The 20,426-nt window shown below is 45.4% G+C and overlaps 1 protein-coding gene across 1 annotated transcript in view; it reads right to left on the minus strand.

Moving 5' to 3' along the window:
- Positions 1 to 2,597: 2,597 nt before the first annotated feature.
- Positions 2,598 to 20,426, minus strand: part of MDH2 (malate dehydrogenase 2) — a 63,937-nt gene continuing 46,108 nt past the window's right edge. The window contains exon 9 of the mRNA XM_085649614.1: positions 2,598 to 2,901. Within this exon, the coding sequence (XP_085505740.1) occupies positions 2,770 to 2,901 (132 nt within the window). The 3' untranslated portion in view covers positions 2,598 to 2,769. The remainder of the gene's footprint in view (positions 2,902 to 20,426) is intronic.

Raw genomic sequence — 20,426 nt, forward strand, 5'->3', positions numbered from 1 at the left:
AGCAGAGGCAGGTCAACAAGAAAATAGGGCTCTCGAAGTTTCCCCATCTAACCGGACGAGGAAGAGCACATGTAACAGGGAAGTCCTCATAGGAGGATCCAAAAGAAGGGACTACTAAGCCTATGCACCAATAAAAAAAAAGCCTGTATTTTTATAGGACAGTAAGAGGAGCCTTTTAAAAAAGATGACCGGTGCTTAAAGCCCATATTCTAGGAACAGCAGATCTCAAACAGACAGTCCCCACGCAGCCTAGGCGAGGCCTAAAAACCACAAGTACAAATAAAAGGCAGTAGTCTGTAACCTATAAAAGCAGGGTTTTCCCTTGGAGGGTAAGATGTAGGAGGAACATTACAATTTCAAGAAAACAAACGGACCCCCAAAAAGTCCTATCCCTACAACGGGGAAAGAATTCTATGGCAAAATTCAGAACTAGTGAATGCAAAATAAAGATAAAGGTTGTGTGTCCGGCCCATCTTGGTGCTCCAGAGAAAAACTGCAAGACATTGCTCTGACCTAATCCTTAAGAATACAGGAATGTGAAGAGGCACCTTCTCTGAAACAAGCCATTTGCATAATTATCATGCTACTTGGTTGATTGGTCTTTGACTAAGCCTAGGTATTTTAGCCAAAATTCCCACAGTTCCCACTTCACCATTCAGTGGATATTGGTTGTTAGGTTACACTGGCCCTTCATTTATTCAGAACCTTCTTGTCCATCACTAGCAGCATCACCCGTTTGGGTTATAGCAATGAGCAAGTCTGAATTTGGCATAAAGTGTTATTGGGGGAACTACCACTAGTTGCAGGTGGGCTTGCTATAAATCATACAGGTCTACAAAGCAGGACAATTGGAGCAGTGTGAAGAGGGTAGGCGGAATCCGCTCACGAGTACAATGAGCAAAATTCAGCTGTCGTATGTCAGTGTAAAGGTTCTCTCAAAAGATTGACAATGCATGTATCTATTCATTCTTGCTCTCTCATTCACCCTCTCTCGCGCATTCCCTCCCCCAACTCCCTCCGACCATCTCCCCCAGAGTGTTTTCAAGCGTCAAGGATCGGCAAAGAGGAATTCCAGGACAGAGTATGATGACAATCCATCTCATCCTGACCAGCCAGGTACAATTTAGACTTTGAGGCACTCAGTAGTTGCCTCTTCACCCTGGGTCTTGAGGTTGAATACCAGTAGCTGCACTTGAGCACCTCAATTTTAGACATGTCTCTCACCTTTACCTTGCCTGGGATTCTCATTTGAAGGTGTGACTGGACAGTGGGCTCAGAAGCTTAAAACAATCTGGCCATCAATACAGAAATGCTGCTACTCTGGGATAGAAGCAATACCCAAACCTCTCAACAAAACTGAACTTTCTGGAACTCTTTCATCCCCAGTTATCCACTGTGTACAAACAAAAAAATGTCCCAAGTGCTAACTCCACTCAAGTGTAGAAGACCTACATACCTGCATATCCCTCATCCCTGGAGGGGGAAACAAGTCTGCAAACTTCAGTGCTCAAGATAGCAGTTCCAGACAGGTTTCAGTGACCTATATTCAAGTGTTAGACAATAAAGCAGCGCCTTGTTTGGGGTTAGAGGCACTAAATTGTGGACAATGCAGAGTTAACATGGCAAAGCCATCTGCATTTCAGACTAGGAGAGTACTCTACACTCCATAAAACGGTCAAGCATGATGCTGTACCCACTACAAACACAGGCCTGCTTGGAATGGTCCACAGAACAGTGTTTGAATGATTTGGCCTTAAGCACATCAAGTTTCCAAAAACTGAACAAACATACCCTCCTACTTTGACAATTGAAAGGAACAATATTCTATTCCAACCAAATACGAGACACTGCATTTATCTTTAAGTACCAATGCTGAGGGCCCCCCTCATGCCCCCTCCCCCATGACCCAACTTGGTCATCTCCAATTGAAATAGGAAATACTTCAAACACTAGTAAAACAAGCATTGGCATAGCCAATAGGTCTCACCTATGGGACCTTACAAGTGTTTAGCCATGCAACAGTTGCATAACTAAATACTTCTAAGGTCCCAAAAGCGAGACGTATTGGCTATGCCAAGACGTGGGATCGCGATCAAACATCAAAGCGGCCGTGCTTTCGTGAAAGTAATCGCAGTAAAGTGCACACGCCCGCGCACTGTAGCTCTAGGCTGGCCTGGTAGCACTTTTTGGAGCCCTCTCAATAAGTCTCGCCAGACCAGCGCATGCGCTGGGTCAGGCGAGACCTAAAAAATTGCCCATACTGGCTGATCAACCTGAAACCCTGTCCATTCTATGCCACTGTTCCTGCCGACGTTTCTTCAGAGTAAGTTTTTTAAATATATAAAACACAGTTCTTCACCCTGAAGATGGTTCCGGAGAATTGGTCATTAATTTTTCAGTCTGTTTCTACTACGGTGCTTAAAAGCGAAGCAGGTGTTATCCGATGTGTGCGATTGGACTAGAACACGAGCAACAATTAGCAGGTAAGGTTTACATCTTTAGAAGTTTAGAAATCCAGGATACGGCCACAAATGTCAGTTCTAGAGCAGATAGACTGAGATCGTTAAACACCAAAAGTTATCATTTTTACTCTGACAAAATATATATATTTTTTTTATTGATGGTCAGACTCAGATCACCTACACTACTCAGCAGGTGGAATACATTAGTAATGCAGCACTCTTTACAGCATGTGGTTTGTCCGAACGTCTTTAAAGTGACATGATGTTTCAATAAATTAAGGAGGGTTAACTCCTACAACTGCACATTTCACTTCCGGCTTTTTACAAAATCCTCCCCTTTCTTAATGGAGCCCTTGAGCTCGTCCATGGCCCCAGCCACCAATTTTTCTTCATAGGGAGACAACTTGCCCAGGCCCAGGTTCTTCTCAATTCCATTTTTCTGAAAAGAAAAGCACATACAGGTTTCATTCTTTTGGGTATAGCCAGTAGTACTTTACAACATACCAATATTGCCACACACATTATCTTAATGTAGGATTGATAAAAATAAAACTACTAATAAGTCTAAGTAACTTGCATTCCGTCAAATGGTTATGGGCCATATAAAGGGTATTGCCATTATTCATTCCATAACGAGCTGAATACTCTATATGTATAGTTGCTAATGCAATACTGAAGTCTGACCAGAATGTGCAGGCCTGGTCTTGAAATCATACCCATTAGGCTTGAAAAGCGAAGTATTATATGTTCAAGGCATTTGCAAACATCACATGAAATATCACTTATTTTGAAAATACATCAGAATGATATGTAACCTAGCAGCAAGAATTCTGCATTTAAAGAGTTTTATTAGCAGTACGAAATCAAAGCAGTCTTAAACCGAAGCGTACATTATATTAGAATTTGTCCGGAAATGCACTCCGACAGTCTGCAAGAGTGGTCTGAAATACTCGTTTAATTTATGGAAAATACTCATTAATCCATTTTGCATTATCTTTTTTGCTCAAAGCAAGCAACAAGCGTTACAACAAGACACAGTGAAAAGATACCAGGCACTCGTGCATTTGAGAATAACCAAAATGTGCATAATCGGAGAGATACAATTGCACCTGGGAGAGAAACAATGGGGTGTGTTGAGCTATAGAAGTCCAGAAGATAAGCCTTTAAGTACAATCTTAGTCACATGATAAAGCTTTCCTAAGACTATTGGTTAAACAACACCACTAAGACATTCTAGGTGAAGTGTAATGTTAATGGATCCCTAGTGGGACATAAAACCACTATTTGTTGGGGTGAGAAATATGAAGGGGTAAGCCAGTCAAATTTCGAAGAGTGTTAGGAGGCTGGAGAAAGAAGAGCAGGAAGGAGTCAGTTTGCCATTCATTTAGAAGTTGGAAAGCATTAGAGCGAGAGTGGGCTAGAAAAGAGTGAAGCCACTAAGACATTTTCTTCTTTCATACAACTTTATTTGAACATGGCAGTGGCTTTCTCCGGATTTAAAAGATAATACTGGAGTAAGCTTTCCTTTACAGGAGCACATTCAGTCCCGGACTAGTGCTTTGCTACTACAAGGAGTGTGATGCTCATTACAACTGAAAGGGGCATTTTTAGTAGCATTTGTAACTGGTTTAATAACGTAGTTGCATTTCATAATTCAGATTTGTATCTTATAGACCAGACTGCTAGCACACGTTTGTGGACTAACTGCAGAGAAAAAAGTTGAATACGAACAACACAAAGAATCATTTGCGGCACAGTGGCCACTGCAGGTCCACAGGCTGGACAATTAGAATCCCTCAAGACTTTGAAAGGTAACCAAAAGTTTATAACATTTTCTTTAGGTTTAAAGGTCCTGTGACATACATGTATAACTTAAAGTATAGCAAAGTGGGAAGTTATGGGAATATGAATTAGTTAATTTCTAACTAGACATTCATGCACACATTAGAATAAAAGACAAATACCATGATAAATTTATATTTTAGAACAATGTTAGCATCTATTTCAGCTAAAAATAAGCATCCCGCAGTACCAATTTCATTTTGGCAACTTACATGTAGAAATGGCTGTAATGTACCTGCAATTCTCGTCAAGTTCCAACGGATTATATTCTTTATTCAAATCAAGGCGAGAGAAGACAGTCGCACCATTGAACTGCATTATCGGCAATGTGCTGACCTGTATGTGGTTCTCAATTGCCTTGTTCGCTTAACGCATATTGACACAGTCGCGTACAGCTCCTTCACCATCCTTTAGGTACTAACATTATGGCAGAAACCCAAGGCGACGCACCAGTGGAACACTCAATATCATGTTTGATTCAAGTTCTTTCCCCACAGCTTGCTGTAAATTAAACGCAATTAGTCTGTCTGAGCAACAGACGTCCTCAATCTGTAATTATACTTTCATAGTCTTGAGTTTTCCTAACCCCTGGAACGACGAAGGGAACTGACGTATATTTAGTGATGAGCATTCATGTTATAGTTCACCGATATCAGTCCCATATCAGCAGCTGTGCTGGAACTGATCAGACAGTCACTTGACGCCACACCTTGAAGTACATGAATGGGTGCCGGTACTTTTGTTTTCTTGCGTTTCGTTGTTGCTACAACTGGACCTTGACTGTTTAGTGGCGTTGACACTGCCCATGTATACACTTTGGTTTTCGATGGAGTAAGTTGTGGCAATGGAGATAGTTCCTCACATTTCTCCTCAGGCATAATGTTAATACACGCACCACTGTCTATAATTAAAAAGGTATTGAGCAACCATTTCCCTTTAGTGTAATCTTTGGACAATGTTTGAATGACTTTGGGGCTCTCATGTCGACTTTTGTTTGCCCTGCATTTTTATTCACATGCAGCCAGTCCAACATGAGCACGTTTTTCTGAGGTAAACATTGACATTGATCAACCTTCTTCAATTTCACTCTATATTGATACTGATGAACTTTGACAATCTACCTAGCTTGGTGTTGATTTGCCTCAACAGGTGTGGTTACTTGACCTTATGGGCATGTATTCTACCACTTCTGGAAGTGAGCACCCTACTTCCACTCTTTTCTATCAGCTAAGGAGCCACCAACTCAAGCTGGACAGTTGACTGAATAGGTCTTTGTAGGTCAGGCAGGACTCCATCAGTGCCAACTTTGAAGTTGTCCTCAACTGGTGTGGAACCTCCACGGCTCACTGGAACTGTGGCTAACCGTTGTCCACCACCTTTCCTGCACCACTTCTTTGCTTGTTCTTTTGGGACTTACCTGCACTTACTGTTAGGTACTACACCTACAGGCCTAACAGTGACTCCCCCCTGGGATGGCCTTTACTCGTCTCTCCTGTGATGTACTGGTTTGAGAGAACAAGCCTGTTGTGCATACCTGTGTGACTGGCACAGGTATCGCTCAGGGCAGTGGTTGGGATTCAATTCATCAGTAGGTGGTAGAAGTGTCTACTCCCTGTGGAATCTCCAACTCACCTTTTGGGCTCACTTTCCAATTGAAGGCTAGGAGGACCTCCTCATCTGAGGACCCACCCTCAAAGCTTACACTGACCACCCCTGGAGTTACACTAGAGGTTTGGTTTTTAGGACAGCTAGGGTCCTTGGCGTGTCACAACTGTCTTGACAGTTGTGACACCATGCCCTACTGGGATCCCAATAAGGTAAGACCTTGGTACCCAGTTTGTCTGTGATGCATCTTTGGGCCCATCCACGCCCTCCTCGACCAAGGCCACACCGTGGCCCTGATTCTACTCGACCCATCAGCAGCCTTCGACACAGTCATCCCATCAGACACTCACAGATAGATCGTTCCTCACCGGCAGAAGCCAAAGGATCAGACTGACACCCTTCCTCTCCCAACCCACAGAAATAATCTGCGGAGTCCCACAGGGATAATCACTCAGCCCAACCCTCTTCAACATCTACATGGCCGCCTTCATCCGACGACACGGCCTCAGCATAGTCTCCTACACCGACGATACCCAGCTCATACTCTCCCTCACCAAGGACCCCACCACCAGACTCAACTTCCAGGAAGGAATGCAGGACGTCGCAGCCTGGATGAACAACAGCTGCTTAAAACTCAACTCAGAGAAGACAGAAGTCCTCGGAACCACCCGTTCGGCGTGGAACACCACCTGGGGGCCCTCCGCACGCAAAGAACCTCAGCATCGTACTCTACTCCTCCATGGGGGGTAAGATGTTTCTCCTACGTTGTGGTCAAGACCTGGAACGAACTCTCCGCCAACATCAGACGTGCCCCCTCCTTGAACACCCTCAGGAAGGCGCTGAAGACCTGGCTCCCCCCACCTCCCTCCAGCACCTAGAGACCCTGTTGGTCATCACCCCCAGGTCTAGCTTTGGATACTCTGGTTCTTAACCAATGTTCAGTTTTCCTCACCAACGTTTGGGAAGAGACTTGTCCCAGTTCTACTATGTATTGCCACAACGTTTCCTGCACACAATTACTGGACAGATGTGCTTTCATTATCAAATTATAAAGCCCATCATAATAAAGTACATGGTTACCACTTACCCAACCCCCTAGAGTTTTCACGGAGTAATCTACAAAAACTACTCACGATCAGGGTACCCTTCATAGAAAGTACTTGGGCTGGGAACTTCACAACTAGATTTCCACAGCACCAGAGTGGTTTCACTGAAACCAGAAGTCTTTGTTCCCAAACATCTCCTTCTTTTAATAAATCTAACACTGGCATCAGTGTGGATTTATTACAAGTCCTCAGAGGGAACCTCAGAAGTGCCCCCTGAAAACCTACTGACCGTGGTGTGGGCGCGTCCTGCCACATACAGGCATGTTTGTGGACCACTGGTTGGAGAGTGGTTACTCCAAGGACTCTGGATCCAGGTGGATCTGTGTCTCCTGTCCACTCTGCACCCAATGCCCTCGGCCTGAGTGAGTGGCTCACCTGTACAGTGATCTCTGGCGATCCTGCCCCTAGCATGCCTAGGGGCATGCTAGGGGCAGTGGCATGGTCCCATGGGACACTCCACAGCTTCCAGGACCTGGGTACCACTAACTAGGGGCATTCAGAGGGGCAGAAGTACCAATTGTGGACATTTTTAGGAGGGGGGGGATGGGGGGGGGGGGGGGGGGGGGAAGAGAAACACTGGTACTGGGAACCTGGGCAGCAGGCACCCAGTACTCTACAGTCAAAGTTGCATCAAAAGCCAGGCACAAATTAGGGGTGTATTGAAAAAGATCCCCATTTTCATAGTCATGATGCACTTTCCATCACCCTGCAAACCGTTGCACAAATGTTCTCCTTCCCACAGCCTTTGCAAATCTGTCCAATGGCAGGATATTTATCTTTGTGTGGAAACAAAAATACACACCTGAAGAACAAATTATTTTTCTGTAGAGTCTTCATTGTGTCCTTCGGTCTTGTGCTTTTGCATACTTTTCATGTTCGTGACTAACTCACCCCTGGCCTCTATGCCAGCAGCTTGTCGATCGGCACACTCTTCAGCTCTGAGCACATGCTCCACATTAAGAGCTTTTTCTCTGCATTTGTTGTCTGAATTTAACAGGCATCCTTCAATTACTAGGATGTAGAAACTGAATATTAAATTCAGTGTTTGATAAGCATATCGAGTATCTCAACAAGTTCATCGATGTTTACCAACTTTATCGTTCTTGACTGAAAATCTACCTTTGGTAATCTACATTTGGCACTGAATTGAACTTAAGATTCAAGGCTTCTTTGATTTGACAGTATATAATTTCAACAACTCGCAGCATTTTCTTTTACATCTTCACCAGCAAGATTCTTAAGATATTTGACAATCTTGTTATCTGTTTCTTCTAGACGATCAAAAAAATCATCAAATGTCTATCCAAGCAGTCCATCTGTCGCCGATGTTCTATTTTTTGACGGTTTCCAATGGCGGTGGTGGTTTTCAAGAAGGCGATGGCACTGCAACCATTTATGGGATTGGCTGACACAGAGTAGATTCCTCTCTGACATGGTCTGCTGTCCGCTAGGAACTGCTTCATTCATGCCTTCTCTAAGGTCCAGTGATGGCCCCATGGTCATCCTGGACAGTCTGTGGAACCTTGACCTCCCTCTTGGTCTCCATTGGAGCCCTTCACCTTTCGGGTAAGCCGATGACTTTCTTGTATCTGAATTGCTTTGCTTTTAAGGGTATCTTTATACACCATCTGACACCTGGCTGATCTCTGCCTTGCAGCGCTTCGGATCACACGAGTTATCTTGCAATTTGCTGTCACTATGTGCTACTCTTTCAAAACCTGTTTTTTTTTTTTTAAACATCTGACTGAAAAGTGACAATTTTGTCCAATAGCATGTAGCATTTTAGAAAACCCCACATATACATAAAAATACTAACTCCAAACATAATTATTTTATTTTTTACTGTATGAGATTTACATATTTTTCCCACCTCAAACCAAATTTCATATCCCAGTGAAGCATGCAGAGGTTCCCTTTAGGCAGATTTAGCAATTTTTCACTCTTTCAAGAATCAGTCCTGTTAGCGGAGGAACAGTGCTTGGGGACCTTTACTCATCTTAAGCAATTTAAGTAATCTTAGATAGTTTCATTAGATTCACAACCTTTGAATGTGTCCAGAGAGTCTACAAGAATACTTAAACAGTCTTTAAAAACATACATCCCCAATATAAATATATGGGGGCAAACTACTGAACATTTTGAGGTATGCTCACAACGAGAATTGGAATTTAGACATCAAATGCATTTAATAGGCAAACTGTACCTTGTATAGAGCAGCACCAGCACCATTTCCAAAGATATCTCAAATCTTGACTACTAGTTGGGATGATTGTAAACTGGATGGAAATGGCGCTCACTAAGTGAAGTATTTCGTAGCTAAATTATTTATGCTATAGGTGCCCAGGGAGGAGGTAATCATCTAACACCTCACCATTCAGATCAACAGATCCATGCAAATTTGGAAACAAGCCCTGGCACACATTTGTAATCATTGCATCATGTCAATAACATCAGTTTCAAAAGAATATATAAGGAATAATAAACCGTTTAAAAATCGAAACGAGAAGACTTTGAAAAAGATTTTTGCAATGCATAGAATCAGTGATTAGTATCCAACATATTAAATCAATATTTGCCAAAATAATTTGACAAATTGGTTTATGCACTACCCGATTTAAGGTCGGATAAGTAATCAGGGTTTATCAACCCGTAGCATTCTGAATCTCATAAAGTGTAAAGTACCCATATCCAAAGTATGGGTGAGGGAAAAGAGAAAAGTAAATCCGTATAACTGGGGGATATATATTGGAAGTCCCCTGTAATGATGGTGGATCTGTCCCTAGGGTGTACATCAATATTGTTTGGTACGTCTGACACCATTGAATAAACATAAGAACATGATGTTTGAAATATTCTTGACATAGATATCGATTACATTGTCCTAGATTGGATGCAGTTGCACTTGCTCTAGGGATATATGAGGGGATTTGACAAGCACAATTGGGTTTACTTACAACTCATAACTATGAATGTATTATTGATGCCAGAATGTTTGGGCTTATATTCGGTTTATGCACGTTTTCCAGCCCTGAGGAAGTCGCGGGTGGCTTGTCCCGAACGACGAAACACGTGTTGGCTGGAGTCTCAACAAGAAATATTATTAAACTGTTTATTCTTCCTTATATATTCTTTTGAAACTGATGTTATTGACATGATGCAATGATTACAAATGTGTGCCAGGGCTGGTTTCCAAATATCTCAAATCTTACTCGTTTAAGTAATACCACAAATACTGAGTGACGTCCAAGGAATGTAAAGATACATTCACCAGCAAAAAATAGTCAGATTATGGTAACTGGCAAAAGTGTAAAGCAAAGTCCTGTTTTATTAACAAGCACAGACAAAACTAGAGGGCCTGGCTTGCATATTTAGTCCTGTCAAAGAGCCTACAGCAACGAAAGCAAAAAAAAAAATTATTGCTTGCAGCACACAATGTATCATCGAGAGGCAACCGAAGGTGAATTTAACACCTTTGGGTGGAGCCAAAGCCCAAACATATACATTTTAAAGAAATGAACAGCAGCAATTGCAGACAGCTTTGCTGCCATGCCAGACTTAATAAGGGACCATGCATTTATGTGCCATACCAGACTCCATATAACGCTCTCTCTTTAACCAAGGTCCAGTACTGTTTATGTCATGCAAAAAGACGCTTTACAGCAGGTGATGTGGAGGTAGCGAGCGCAAGGAGTGCCAGTACTTCAATCACACATGCAGGTATTATTAACTTTGACTTGTCTCCCTACTCTATGTAGTTACTAGGAAAGATTATGCTTAGTAGTGGAAACAAACATAACAAATTAGGAGTCTTAATTCAATCATACTATTTAACGGAGAGGAGAAGCTTCAAGCTCAGAAAGGGTATTCTGGAAGATATGAGTACATGCCACAGCTAATTCCATGGCCATTTTATAGATAATAAGCACATGCTGCACCTGTAATTCTGAAGCAGGTCGAAGCTATGACCACAATCAATCTAGCAAAAACACCCTAGGGGCACTAAAGTAAGACTGCCATGGCCAACAAGAAGATTAGGGATCCTAAAGGCCACTTTTTAAAGGTGCAAAGCTGCAGGGTTCACGATCCTGATCTTATGCTGTACCTAGTTTGTATTTTTATTGGTAAGCATAAATGTATTTATAATTAAAAAAAAAAACTGTTTGAAAGTCCTTGGGTGAGGATGTCTTTGAATTGTACCTTTGATTATCTCAAGCTCAATATCCATTGTAAAATGATAATCTACCTAACTCTGTGGTTTACTACTTGGGACACCATTTTTAATGCCGGACACTTGTTTTTATGTATATTGGATCTATTTTGCCACAACAGTCCTGGTAACTGACATCCTCATGGATGCATCAATCATTTTTACCATGCAAGCATAATGTCTCTCGATATTTTCCAGGCGTCAAAATGAAAGCTGAAGAGTTATGCTAATAAATAAAATCGGTCTGTCTCTCTCAATAATGATAACTCATTTAGACCAGCATTGCGATAAATAAAATGCATTATGCCATCAATGCCAGCAGGGGTGATCTCTTGACAGTGTAGAAAATCTTTATATGCACAAGATACAATTTGTTTTTAGGCGGAGCCTCTCCTGTAAAACTTATTCCATAAAGCTTGCAGACAGTATACTAGTACATGAATTGATTAGGTATTAACAATCATACCAGAATATATCTGGGAAGGAATTCTGCAAAACCCTTGAAAGACTACCATATTTGACATTCATAGTGATAGAACAAAATGAATAGGCTGGCTGTCATTAATACATATGAGGTACCACAAATCCCATTTCATTTTGCAGTAGTACAGAAAAGAAATGAAAGGATGCTAGAACAAGGGGGTTTGTCCTAAAGGTGGAAGGGAGATGAGAAGGTACAGCTTGTTTTTGAGCCATTCTGTTTCCAAACAAGCTGGACTAACAGCACGGTTGATGCTGCAGTAAGAAAACTGCCTATCACTGGCTCAAAAAACAGCGTTCGCAGTATCAGTTTTGATGTCAAGCAATAGTGTGGTGAAACAAACTTAACCACAATAGGGTTCCTTTGGCCGCCATCTTCTAAAAGTTGATATGGTCAATAGCTAAACCCTTAAGGGAATCATTGCTGGAGAGGTTGTTGAGTAAGGTGTCCCACTGATCCTTTGGAGACGTCATTCAGGATTTACCTATTCTCAGTTTGTAATTACCTTAGTGTACAAGATTATCTAATGTGCAAGATCCTCAAAATCGGGTCTGCAAGGAAATGGACACGTAGTCATCTTTTTTCCTGTGATCAAAAAAAAAAATGGGGGTCTCTCCAATTAAGGAATGGGAGTTTCCCTTTAAATTACCATTGCTATGACCAGGGATGAGAGGGCATCTCAGTGATGGTTGCAGTGTCTAGGAGGAGGCTTCTTAAGGGGTCATAGTAACTCAATCCTCATATCTTTGTAGAAAATACAGTTTTACAAGATAACTGACAATAAAGGGTACATGATCCTTTTCATCTTTCAACAGAAGAGACAATGCATAAACAGTGTCAGGATGTACATGCTTATGGCTTATACAAAAAGAAGAACCAAAAAGATTTCCAGAAAGGGGGGCATGAAGGGGAGATCAATTGTTATTTATACAGCCATCCTAAGGCATGGATTGAATTGAAAAATGCTTTGAAAACGTTTGATACTGCAGTTAAGGAATGGCAGAGTTCAAGACTTGGAGACTATACAACGTTTAAAAACTAAAAATAAATTACCACAAGTGAGTGGAGCTGCTCCTTTTCAATTTCTGAAGCAGATGCCTACCTTGCTTCAGTTTTTTTTTAAAATAACTTTATTTTACGTTTTGTAATGCTTGTTTTTACATTATCAGATTCCACATTTATAGATTTGACAAAAAGGGAAAGAAAGGGAGAAAGCAATGAAGCAGAACGAGAAAGTAATGGGAGTCAACACTGTCGCGTCGACAGCCAACCACAAGCAAGAACCAGTTTGCATCTGCAAGCAATCCTTCAGCATAACATTCCCTAGGGGTTTGAAGCACTATTATCGTCTTCAGGTAGGGAATCACATATTCCAGGGCAACAAAGTCACAGAGAGGATTGGAATATTGCCTCCCAGCGTATGACCTCTTTTCATATGAGTAACAGATCAGATTCAAATCATTTCAAATTTATGAACCCTTTGGACCATACATCTCCAACACATGTGATCTGGTGTGTTGTTGGCAATTTCCAGATAAGGGCTATACTTAGCCTATCTGAGCAGTAGATGGGAGATAAGTTTCCCCACTAGAGTGGTCAGAGGTAATATACTTGTTAGACCCGGCCTTGTGGCATGGCCATCCCTGACCCCTAGCCACACACCCTGACCCGTGCACCTCATTCAGCCCCGAGTACACGGCCTAGCCGGTCCTTCCCGCCAGAACCCACACACACCCGACCCGGACTTCCCCGTCCGTGCCCTCCATCTTCCCAGCACCACAGAGCCCACGTGCCCACTTCATGCACCTACAATGGCCGCCCGGCTCCAGCGCAACCCAGGCCTAGAGGCACCGCCCCGGCTGGAGGACATCGTGCTCCCACGGAGTGCGAGAGGGAGGAGCAGTTTCCATCGCACCTCTGACCTCCCCTTGGGAGATGGGTTTCGATCGGCCTTCCGGCCTCCCTGAGGGCTGGCTCCACGCCTGCTGTGTGTCTGGGACTCCTCCCGACCCGGCCCTGAAAGGATCAAAGGACGACATGGCAGGAAGCTCCAACAAGCGACCCCCAGGTGCTAAGACCCCTGCCTACACAGACTCCGGACATCAAAGAGGAGTTTACCTATAACAAGGGGTGCTCTGGGACTATCCGGCAGATTCGACTCTGGAACGACGAGAGCCCTGCTGACGTGGTCGCGGCTCCCTTGCAACCTTGGAACACTTGAGCCCTGCTGAGTGACTCGCGGCTCCCCTGAAGATCGTAAGACCTCCGACCCTGTGCTTGAGCCCTGCTGAGTGACTCGCGGCTCCCCTGAAGATCGTAAGACCTCCGACCTTGTGCTTGAGCCCTGCTGAGTGACTCCCGGCTCCTAAAGACTCCCTCGGTCCGGCTGGACCCCAATGACCACAGCGTATCCCCCCTGCTCGAGGATTGTGAGCTGTGCGACGGGTACGTCCCTGCATTGATCCGGATCCCCAAAGACTGTCCCGCTACCCCCTATCCCTACCGAGACTCTAAGCCCGTGCTCTATTTGTAAATATCCACCTTGTTGATCATAAAGATCCTACAAAGCTGATTAGATAAAGATCTGTTCCCAAGAACATACGGTGAGGTGTCTCTTTGTCGTGTGGTGCAGTGTGTACGATCCTAGACACGAGACTCTTCCCCTGAGGAGTCTCCCGCCAGTGCCCGGCTACGATACCCCGAGGGTAGGTCTCAGGGTGCTCAGGTAACCTCCCTGTCTCCTCTGAGGTCGCCTTCTAACAATACTATTCTCTCCTAGGTCTACCATTAGAAACCGAAAGGGTTGGGTTGGTAGTGAAATGAACATTGCTTTCGTACGTGATAAGGTTTCTCTCCAATGCGCTTGGATATGTATGCAGGATTGCCAAGAATGTAGCAGCGTGTCTCCTTACCCCACAACCCTTCCAAAAGTCATTGGGACCCTAGAATATTGCCAACTAGTCGTGGACAAGGATGAGGTTTCTGGGGGAGGGGCATGTGGTCAGACACCTTGAATAAGAGGGAACAGTCTAGTTTATTGGATTGCAAACTTCTAGAAATCAAGAAAGTCGATCCTGGAGCAGGATTTATGGATACTGGGAAACCTGTTGTCCCTGTCATTGTGATGCAGGTGCTAGATGTCAACTAGGTTTACAACAATGAAGACTGACTGGACGAGTGATGAGGGAGAATTATGCTTGGTCTCACAAGGGATCATCAACTGGGTATAACATCTTGTTGAAGTCATCCCCCTACAATCAAATCTCCTGTTGGGAAATTGACCAGACAAGGGAAAAAAAAAAAAAAATCAACAAAGAAAACTCTGCATTTCTGCTGGGGACGTAAACAGAGGTCAAAGCCAATGTTACCTGGCCCAATTTCTCTCCAATGCCCACATAGTAACCCTCTTTGTCCTAATATTTGGCTTCTATTTTGCGGTCCAAGACCCTACGAAGTAGGATGGCCATACCTAGTTTTACTTGTGTGGGAAGGGTGAACCTGAGTGGGGAACCAGTATGAGCAGAAACACGCCACATCCTTGGAAAGCAAGTAGCTCTCTTGCAGCAAGGCTAAGTCGACCTGCTTAAGTTTAAGCTATTAGAGTATTGCCTGCATTTGATCAGGGAGTTAAGGCCCCGATAATTCAGACATACCTTCACTAATGGGACCATTGGCTAATTCTGAGAGTTTTGCTGCATAACTCGTGTTGTAGCTTAATTACAGAATGTGAGTAAGTTTAGAAGCAAGGACCTGGAACTGGCAAAAAATCCACCTCCCAACATATGCTCCAGTCAGTTCTGTGGGCCTGTAGTAGGTCCTTGATGGAGGATGCTTAAACGGTTTCATTCCAATCTGCTGCCACGGAGGGAGGGCACCCACCCCCAGTGGGGTGTGAAGCAGGGGGGGCACCAGAATCACCTCCGCAGCTCCTCCATCGACCACAGATGTCAGCCATCTTGGATGCCACCGCACATCACCCACTATTCTCGTCTCTCAAGAGCCCAGATCACCATTTGTCCTGCTGAGTCAGTGTCGCTGCATGCTACCAGCCTTCAGCTGTAAATCATTACTATTTCATATGAACAAGTTACTTACCTTCGGTAACGCTTTTTCTGGTGGATACAGTTTCTGCCTGTGGATTCCTCACCTTGTGAATATCCCCTGCGCCAGCAACATTCGGAAACTTTTGTAGCAGTCCACGCCGATGGGGTCGAAGATGACGTCACAGAGGCACGGCTCCGCTCGCGACTCCGCTGACGTCACCGGCTCCATAAGAAGACCTCCTCGGCGTGATGACGTCAGTTCCGCCCCTTTTTTCCGTGCCTTCGAGGCACACGGACGGACTGACAGCAATATGTACATAAACAGCATACACAGTACACAATATGCATATCAACACACACAGTGCGGAGAAGAAACATCAAAGCACTAGAAATAACCCAATGTCCTTGACAGTCATAAATACATTTGAAATCATCAATAGAATTACCGTCATAGAGTCACTGGTATAGAAGGATGGACAACGGGGAGGCGGGTGGGTCAGTGAGGAATCCACAGGCAGATACCGTATCCACCAGAAAAAGCGTTACCGAAGGTAAGTAACTTGTTCTTCTGATGGATACATCTGCCAGTGGATTCCTCACCTTGTGAATAGATTCCACAGCAGTCCCCACTCCCGGAGGAGGGTGTCCATCCCCCTATACCAGAAAATCCTGAAGGACGGAACGGGCAAAATGTCCGTCCCTCCTCACCTCAGAGTCTAAACAATAATGTTTTGCAAAGGTGTGAAGGGAGGCCCAAGTTGCCGCCCTACAAATGTCCTCCACAGGAACACCCCTAGACAAAGCAGAGGTAGAAGACTTTGCTCTAGTGGAATGAGCTCTCAAACCCTCCGGAGGCTCCTTACCAGCTAGGGAGTAGCAGATCTTGATGCATAGCACAATCCATCTTGAAAGGGTGCGCTTGTGCACCGCACGACCCTTTCTGCAGCCAGCAAAGCCCACAAAGAGCTGGTCATCAATCATGTAGTCCTTAGTCCTGTCCAGGTAAAAGCTCACCGCCCTCTTAGGGTCCAAGCGGTGAAGTCTCTCCTCCTCCTTGGAAGGGTGAGGGGGAGGATAAAAGGTAGGAAGGGTAATGGACTGCCCCAGATGGAAGGGAGTTACCACCTTAGGCAAAAACGCAGCCCTGGTCCGGAGAACCCTTCGTTCAGCATGCACAGTCAAGAATGGGGGTTTTGAACTAAGAGCTTGAAGCTCACTTACCCTCCTTGCCGAGGTGATAGCAACGAGGAAAACCGTCTTAAAAGACAACAGTCTCAAGGGACACTTATGCAAGGGCTCGAAAGGAGAACCCATAAGATAAGTCAGTACAAGGTTTAAGTCCCATTGAGGCACAATAAAGGGAGTAGGAGGAAATTTATTCGTGAGGCCCTTAAGAAACCTAAGTACAATAGGTGATTTAAACAACGACGGCTGATCCGGCAGGCATAGAAAAGCCGACAGAGCAGATAAATATCCTTTAACTGTGGCCACAGCAAAGCCTTGCTGAGCAAGAGAAAGGGCAAACTGCAGAATATTAGACAAACGAGCCTTCAAGGGATCAATTGACCTCTCTCCACACCAGAAAACGAATTTAGACCATCTATAGGAGTATATGGATTTGGTGGAGTGTCGCCTGGCCGATAAAATAACGTCCACCACATCCGGCGGGAGAGAAAAAGAATTCAGGTTGCCCCGTTCAATCTCCAGGCATGAAGGTGTAAGCTCTGGAGGTGGGGGTGTAGAACCTGCCCCTCCGACTGCGAGAGGAGGTCTGCCCTCAGAGGGAGACGGAGCGGAGGGCACGAGGAGAGGTGGAGAAGATCTGTGTACCACACCCTTCTTGGCCAATCCGGGGCGATCAATATGACTTGGGCCCGGTCTTTGCGAAGCTTCCTCAGAACCCGAGGAATCAAGGGTATGGGAGGAAACGCATAAAGGAGCTGCGAACTCCAATCCATCTGAAACGCGTCCCCCAACGCCCCCTGCATCGGATACTGGAGACTGCAGAATGACAGGCAGTGCGCGTTCTCGTGAGTGGCGAATAGGTCCACCCGAGGAATCCCCCACGTCCGGAAGACATGACGAACTACCTCTGGATGAAGCCTCCACTCGTGGTCGGCGGAGAACTGCCGACTGAGACTGTTCGCACGCACGTTCAGAACCCCGGCCAGATGATTTGCCATCAGACAAATCTGATGGTCCTGAGCCCAGGACCATAGACGCAGGGCCTCTCTGCATAGACAAAGAGACCCCACTCCTCCCTGTTTGTTTATATACCACATCGCAGTCGTGTTGTCCGTCAGGACTTGAACAGACCGACCGCGAAGGGAAGGGAGGAAGGCCTTGAGCGCCAAGCGTATCGCCCGCAATTCCAGAAGGTTGATGTGAAGCAACCTTTCCTCTGGAGACCAAAGACCCTTGATCTCCAGATCCCCCAGATGCGCACCCCACCCTAAGGTGGATGCATCCGTTATCACTGTGGCCACCGATGGAGGAAGATGAAAGGGCTTTCCTTGAGACAGATTGCCCTCCACGCTCCACCAAGATAGATCCGCTGCAGCTTCTCTGGAGATCCTCACAGACTCCCTGAGATCCCCTTTGTGCTGATACCACTGCTTGCGGAGGCACCACTGGAGCGCCCTCATGTGCCAGCGTGCATGGTTGACCAACAGTATGCAGGAAGCAAACAGACCGAGCAGGCGAAGGACCTTCAGAACTGGAACAACCGCTCCGTTGTAAAACAAAGGAATCATTTCCTGTATGTCGAGAATCCTTTGAGGAGGAGGGAATGCCCGACACACAGTAGTGTCCAGTACCGCACCTATGAACAGGTTGCGCTGAGAAGGCACCAGGTGAGATTTGGGCACATTGATCGAAAAACCCAATTTGTACAACAGTTAAGTTGTAACCTGCAGATGACGCAGCACCTTCTCCGACGACTCCGCCTTGATCAGCCAGTCGTCCAAATAAGGGAAAACCGAAATTCCCGACCTTCTGAGATGGGCTGCCACCACTGCCATCACCTTTGTGAAGACTCGAGGTGCCGAAGTAAGACCAAACGGGAGGACCGCAAACTGATAATGCTGCGACCCTACCGTAAACCGGAGATACTTCCTGTGCGACTTCAGAATGGGGATGTGAAAATACGCATCCTGCAAGTCGAGCGACACCATCCAGTCCTCCTGATTCAGCGCCTGAAGAACCTGCGCAAGGGTGAGCATCTTGAACTTTTCCTGTTTCAGGTAAAAGTTCAGGATTCTGAGGTCTAATATCGGACGCAATCTGCCGTCCTTCTTCGGGATCAGAAAATACCGGGAGTAGCATCCCTGACCCCTCTCCTGCTCCGGAACCACCTCTATCGCACCTTTCTGAAACAACTTCAGGACTTCTTCCTGCAGGAGAAGACGGTGGTCCTCCGAGCAAGCACCCTGGCAAGGAGGGTAAATTGGAGGAAATTCCCGAAAGGGAAGGGCGTACCCATTTTCTACAAGATCCAGAACCCAGAGATCTGTAGTTACAGATTCCCAATCTTGCAGAAAATGGGTAAGCCGGCCCCCCACAGGACCAACATGATCCGGAATGTCGAATCTAGGGCTGTTTTGCGGTGGTGGGAGGGGCTGAGGAAGAGGAAGAGGAGGAGGAGAGTTGACGGCCACGTGAGCGACCTCTAAGTCTTCCTCTATATCCCTTGGAGCTTTGCTGCTGCTGCTGCTGCTGCTGGGCTGGTCTATAAGAACGAAAACTCGCCCTTCCAAAACCCCTGTACCTCTTGAAAGTACCTCTCGGCTGGGATTGAAGGCCCAACGACCTAGCCGTAGCCTTACTCTCTTTGAAGCGCTCGAGAGCAGCATCAGCCTTCTTCCCGAACAGACCAGACCCATCAAAAGGTAAGTCCAATAAGGTCGACTGGACATCCGAAGAGAATTCGGCGGACTTAAGCCATGCACCCCTCCTGGTGGCAACTGAAGACCCCATGACCCTGGCAACTGAGTCTGCTGTATCCAGGCCACTCTGTATAACCTGGCGAGCAGCCGCCTGGGCATCCGACAGTACTTCATTGAAGCCTGCTCTATCCACCTCCGACAGCTTCGGTGCCAACTTTTTAGCTGAATCCATAAGCGCATGGATATAGCGCCCCAATAAACAAGTCGCATTAGAAGATTTTAATGCCATACTGGCTGATGAAAAGACCTTCTTGGCCGATTGGTCTACCGTCTTGGCCTCTCTGTCCCCTGGGACTTGAGGAAACGCACCTTTTGAACGTCCAGAACAAGCAGCCTGAACGACCAGGCTTTCAGGTGAAGGGTGTGATGACAAAAACTCAGGATCCCCTGGAGCCACCCTATATCTCCTTGCAACCACCTTGGACACCGCAGGAGCCGAAAAAGGCTTGCGCCACACATCCAACACAGGCTCCAATATTGCTTCATTAAAAGGCAACAGCGGCTCTGACACCGCAGTTGGAGAGTGCAACACCTCAGTCAAGATATTGGACTTGAACTCAACAGATGGCAATTGAAGGTCCAACAACTCTGCAGCCTTTCTGATTACAGCATGATAAGGTGCCGCGTCTTTAGAAGGTTCATCCGATGGAGGAGTGATCTCCCACTCCGGAGACAAATCCAACCCACTTGCCTCCTTCAACTCGTCAAACACCTCATCGGATTCGACCAATTCCCC

This window comes from Triturus cristatus, chromosome 3_2 (assembly GCF_964204655.1).
Source record: "Triturus cristatus chromosome 3_2, aTriCri1.1, whole genome shotgun sequence".
Classification (NCBI taxonomy): domain Eukaryota; kingdom Metazoa; phylum Chordata; class Amphibia; order Caudata; family Salamandridae; genus Triturus; species Triturus cristatus.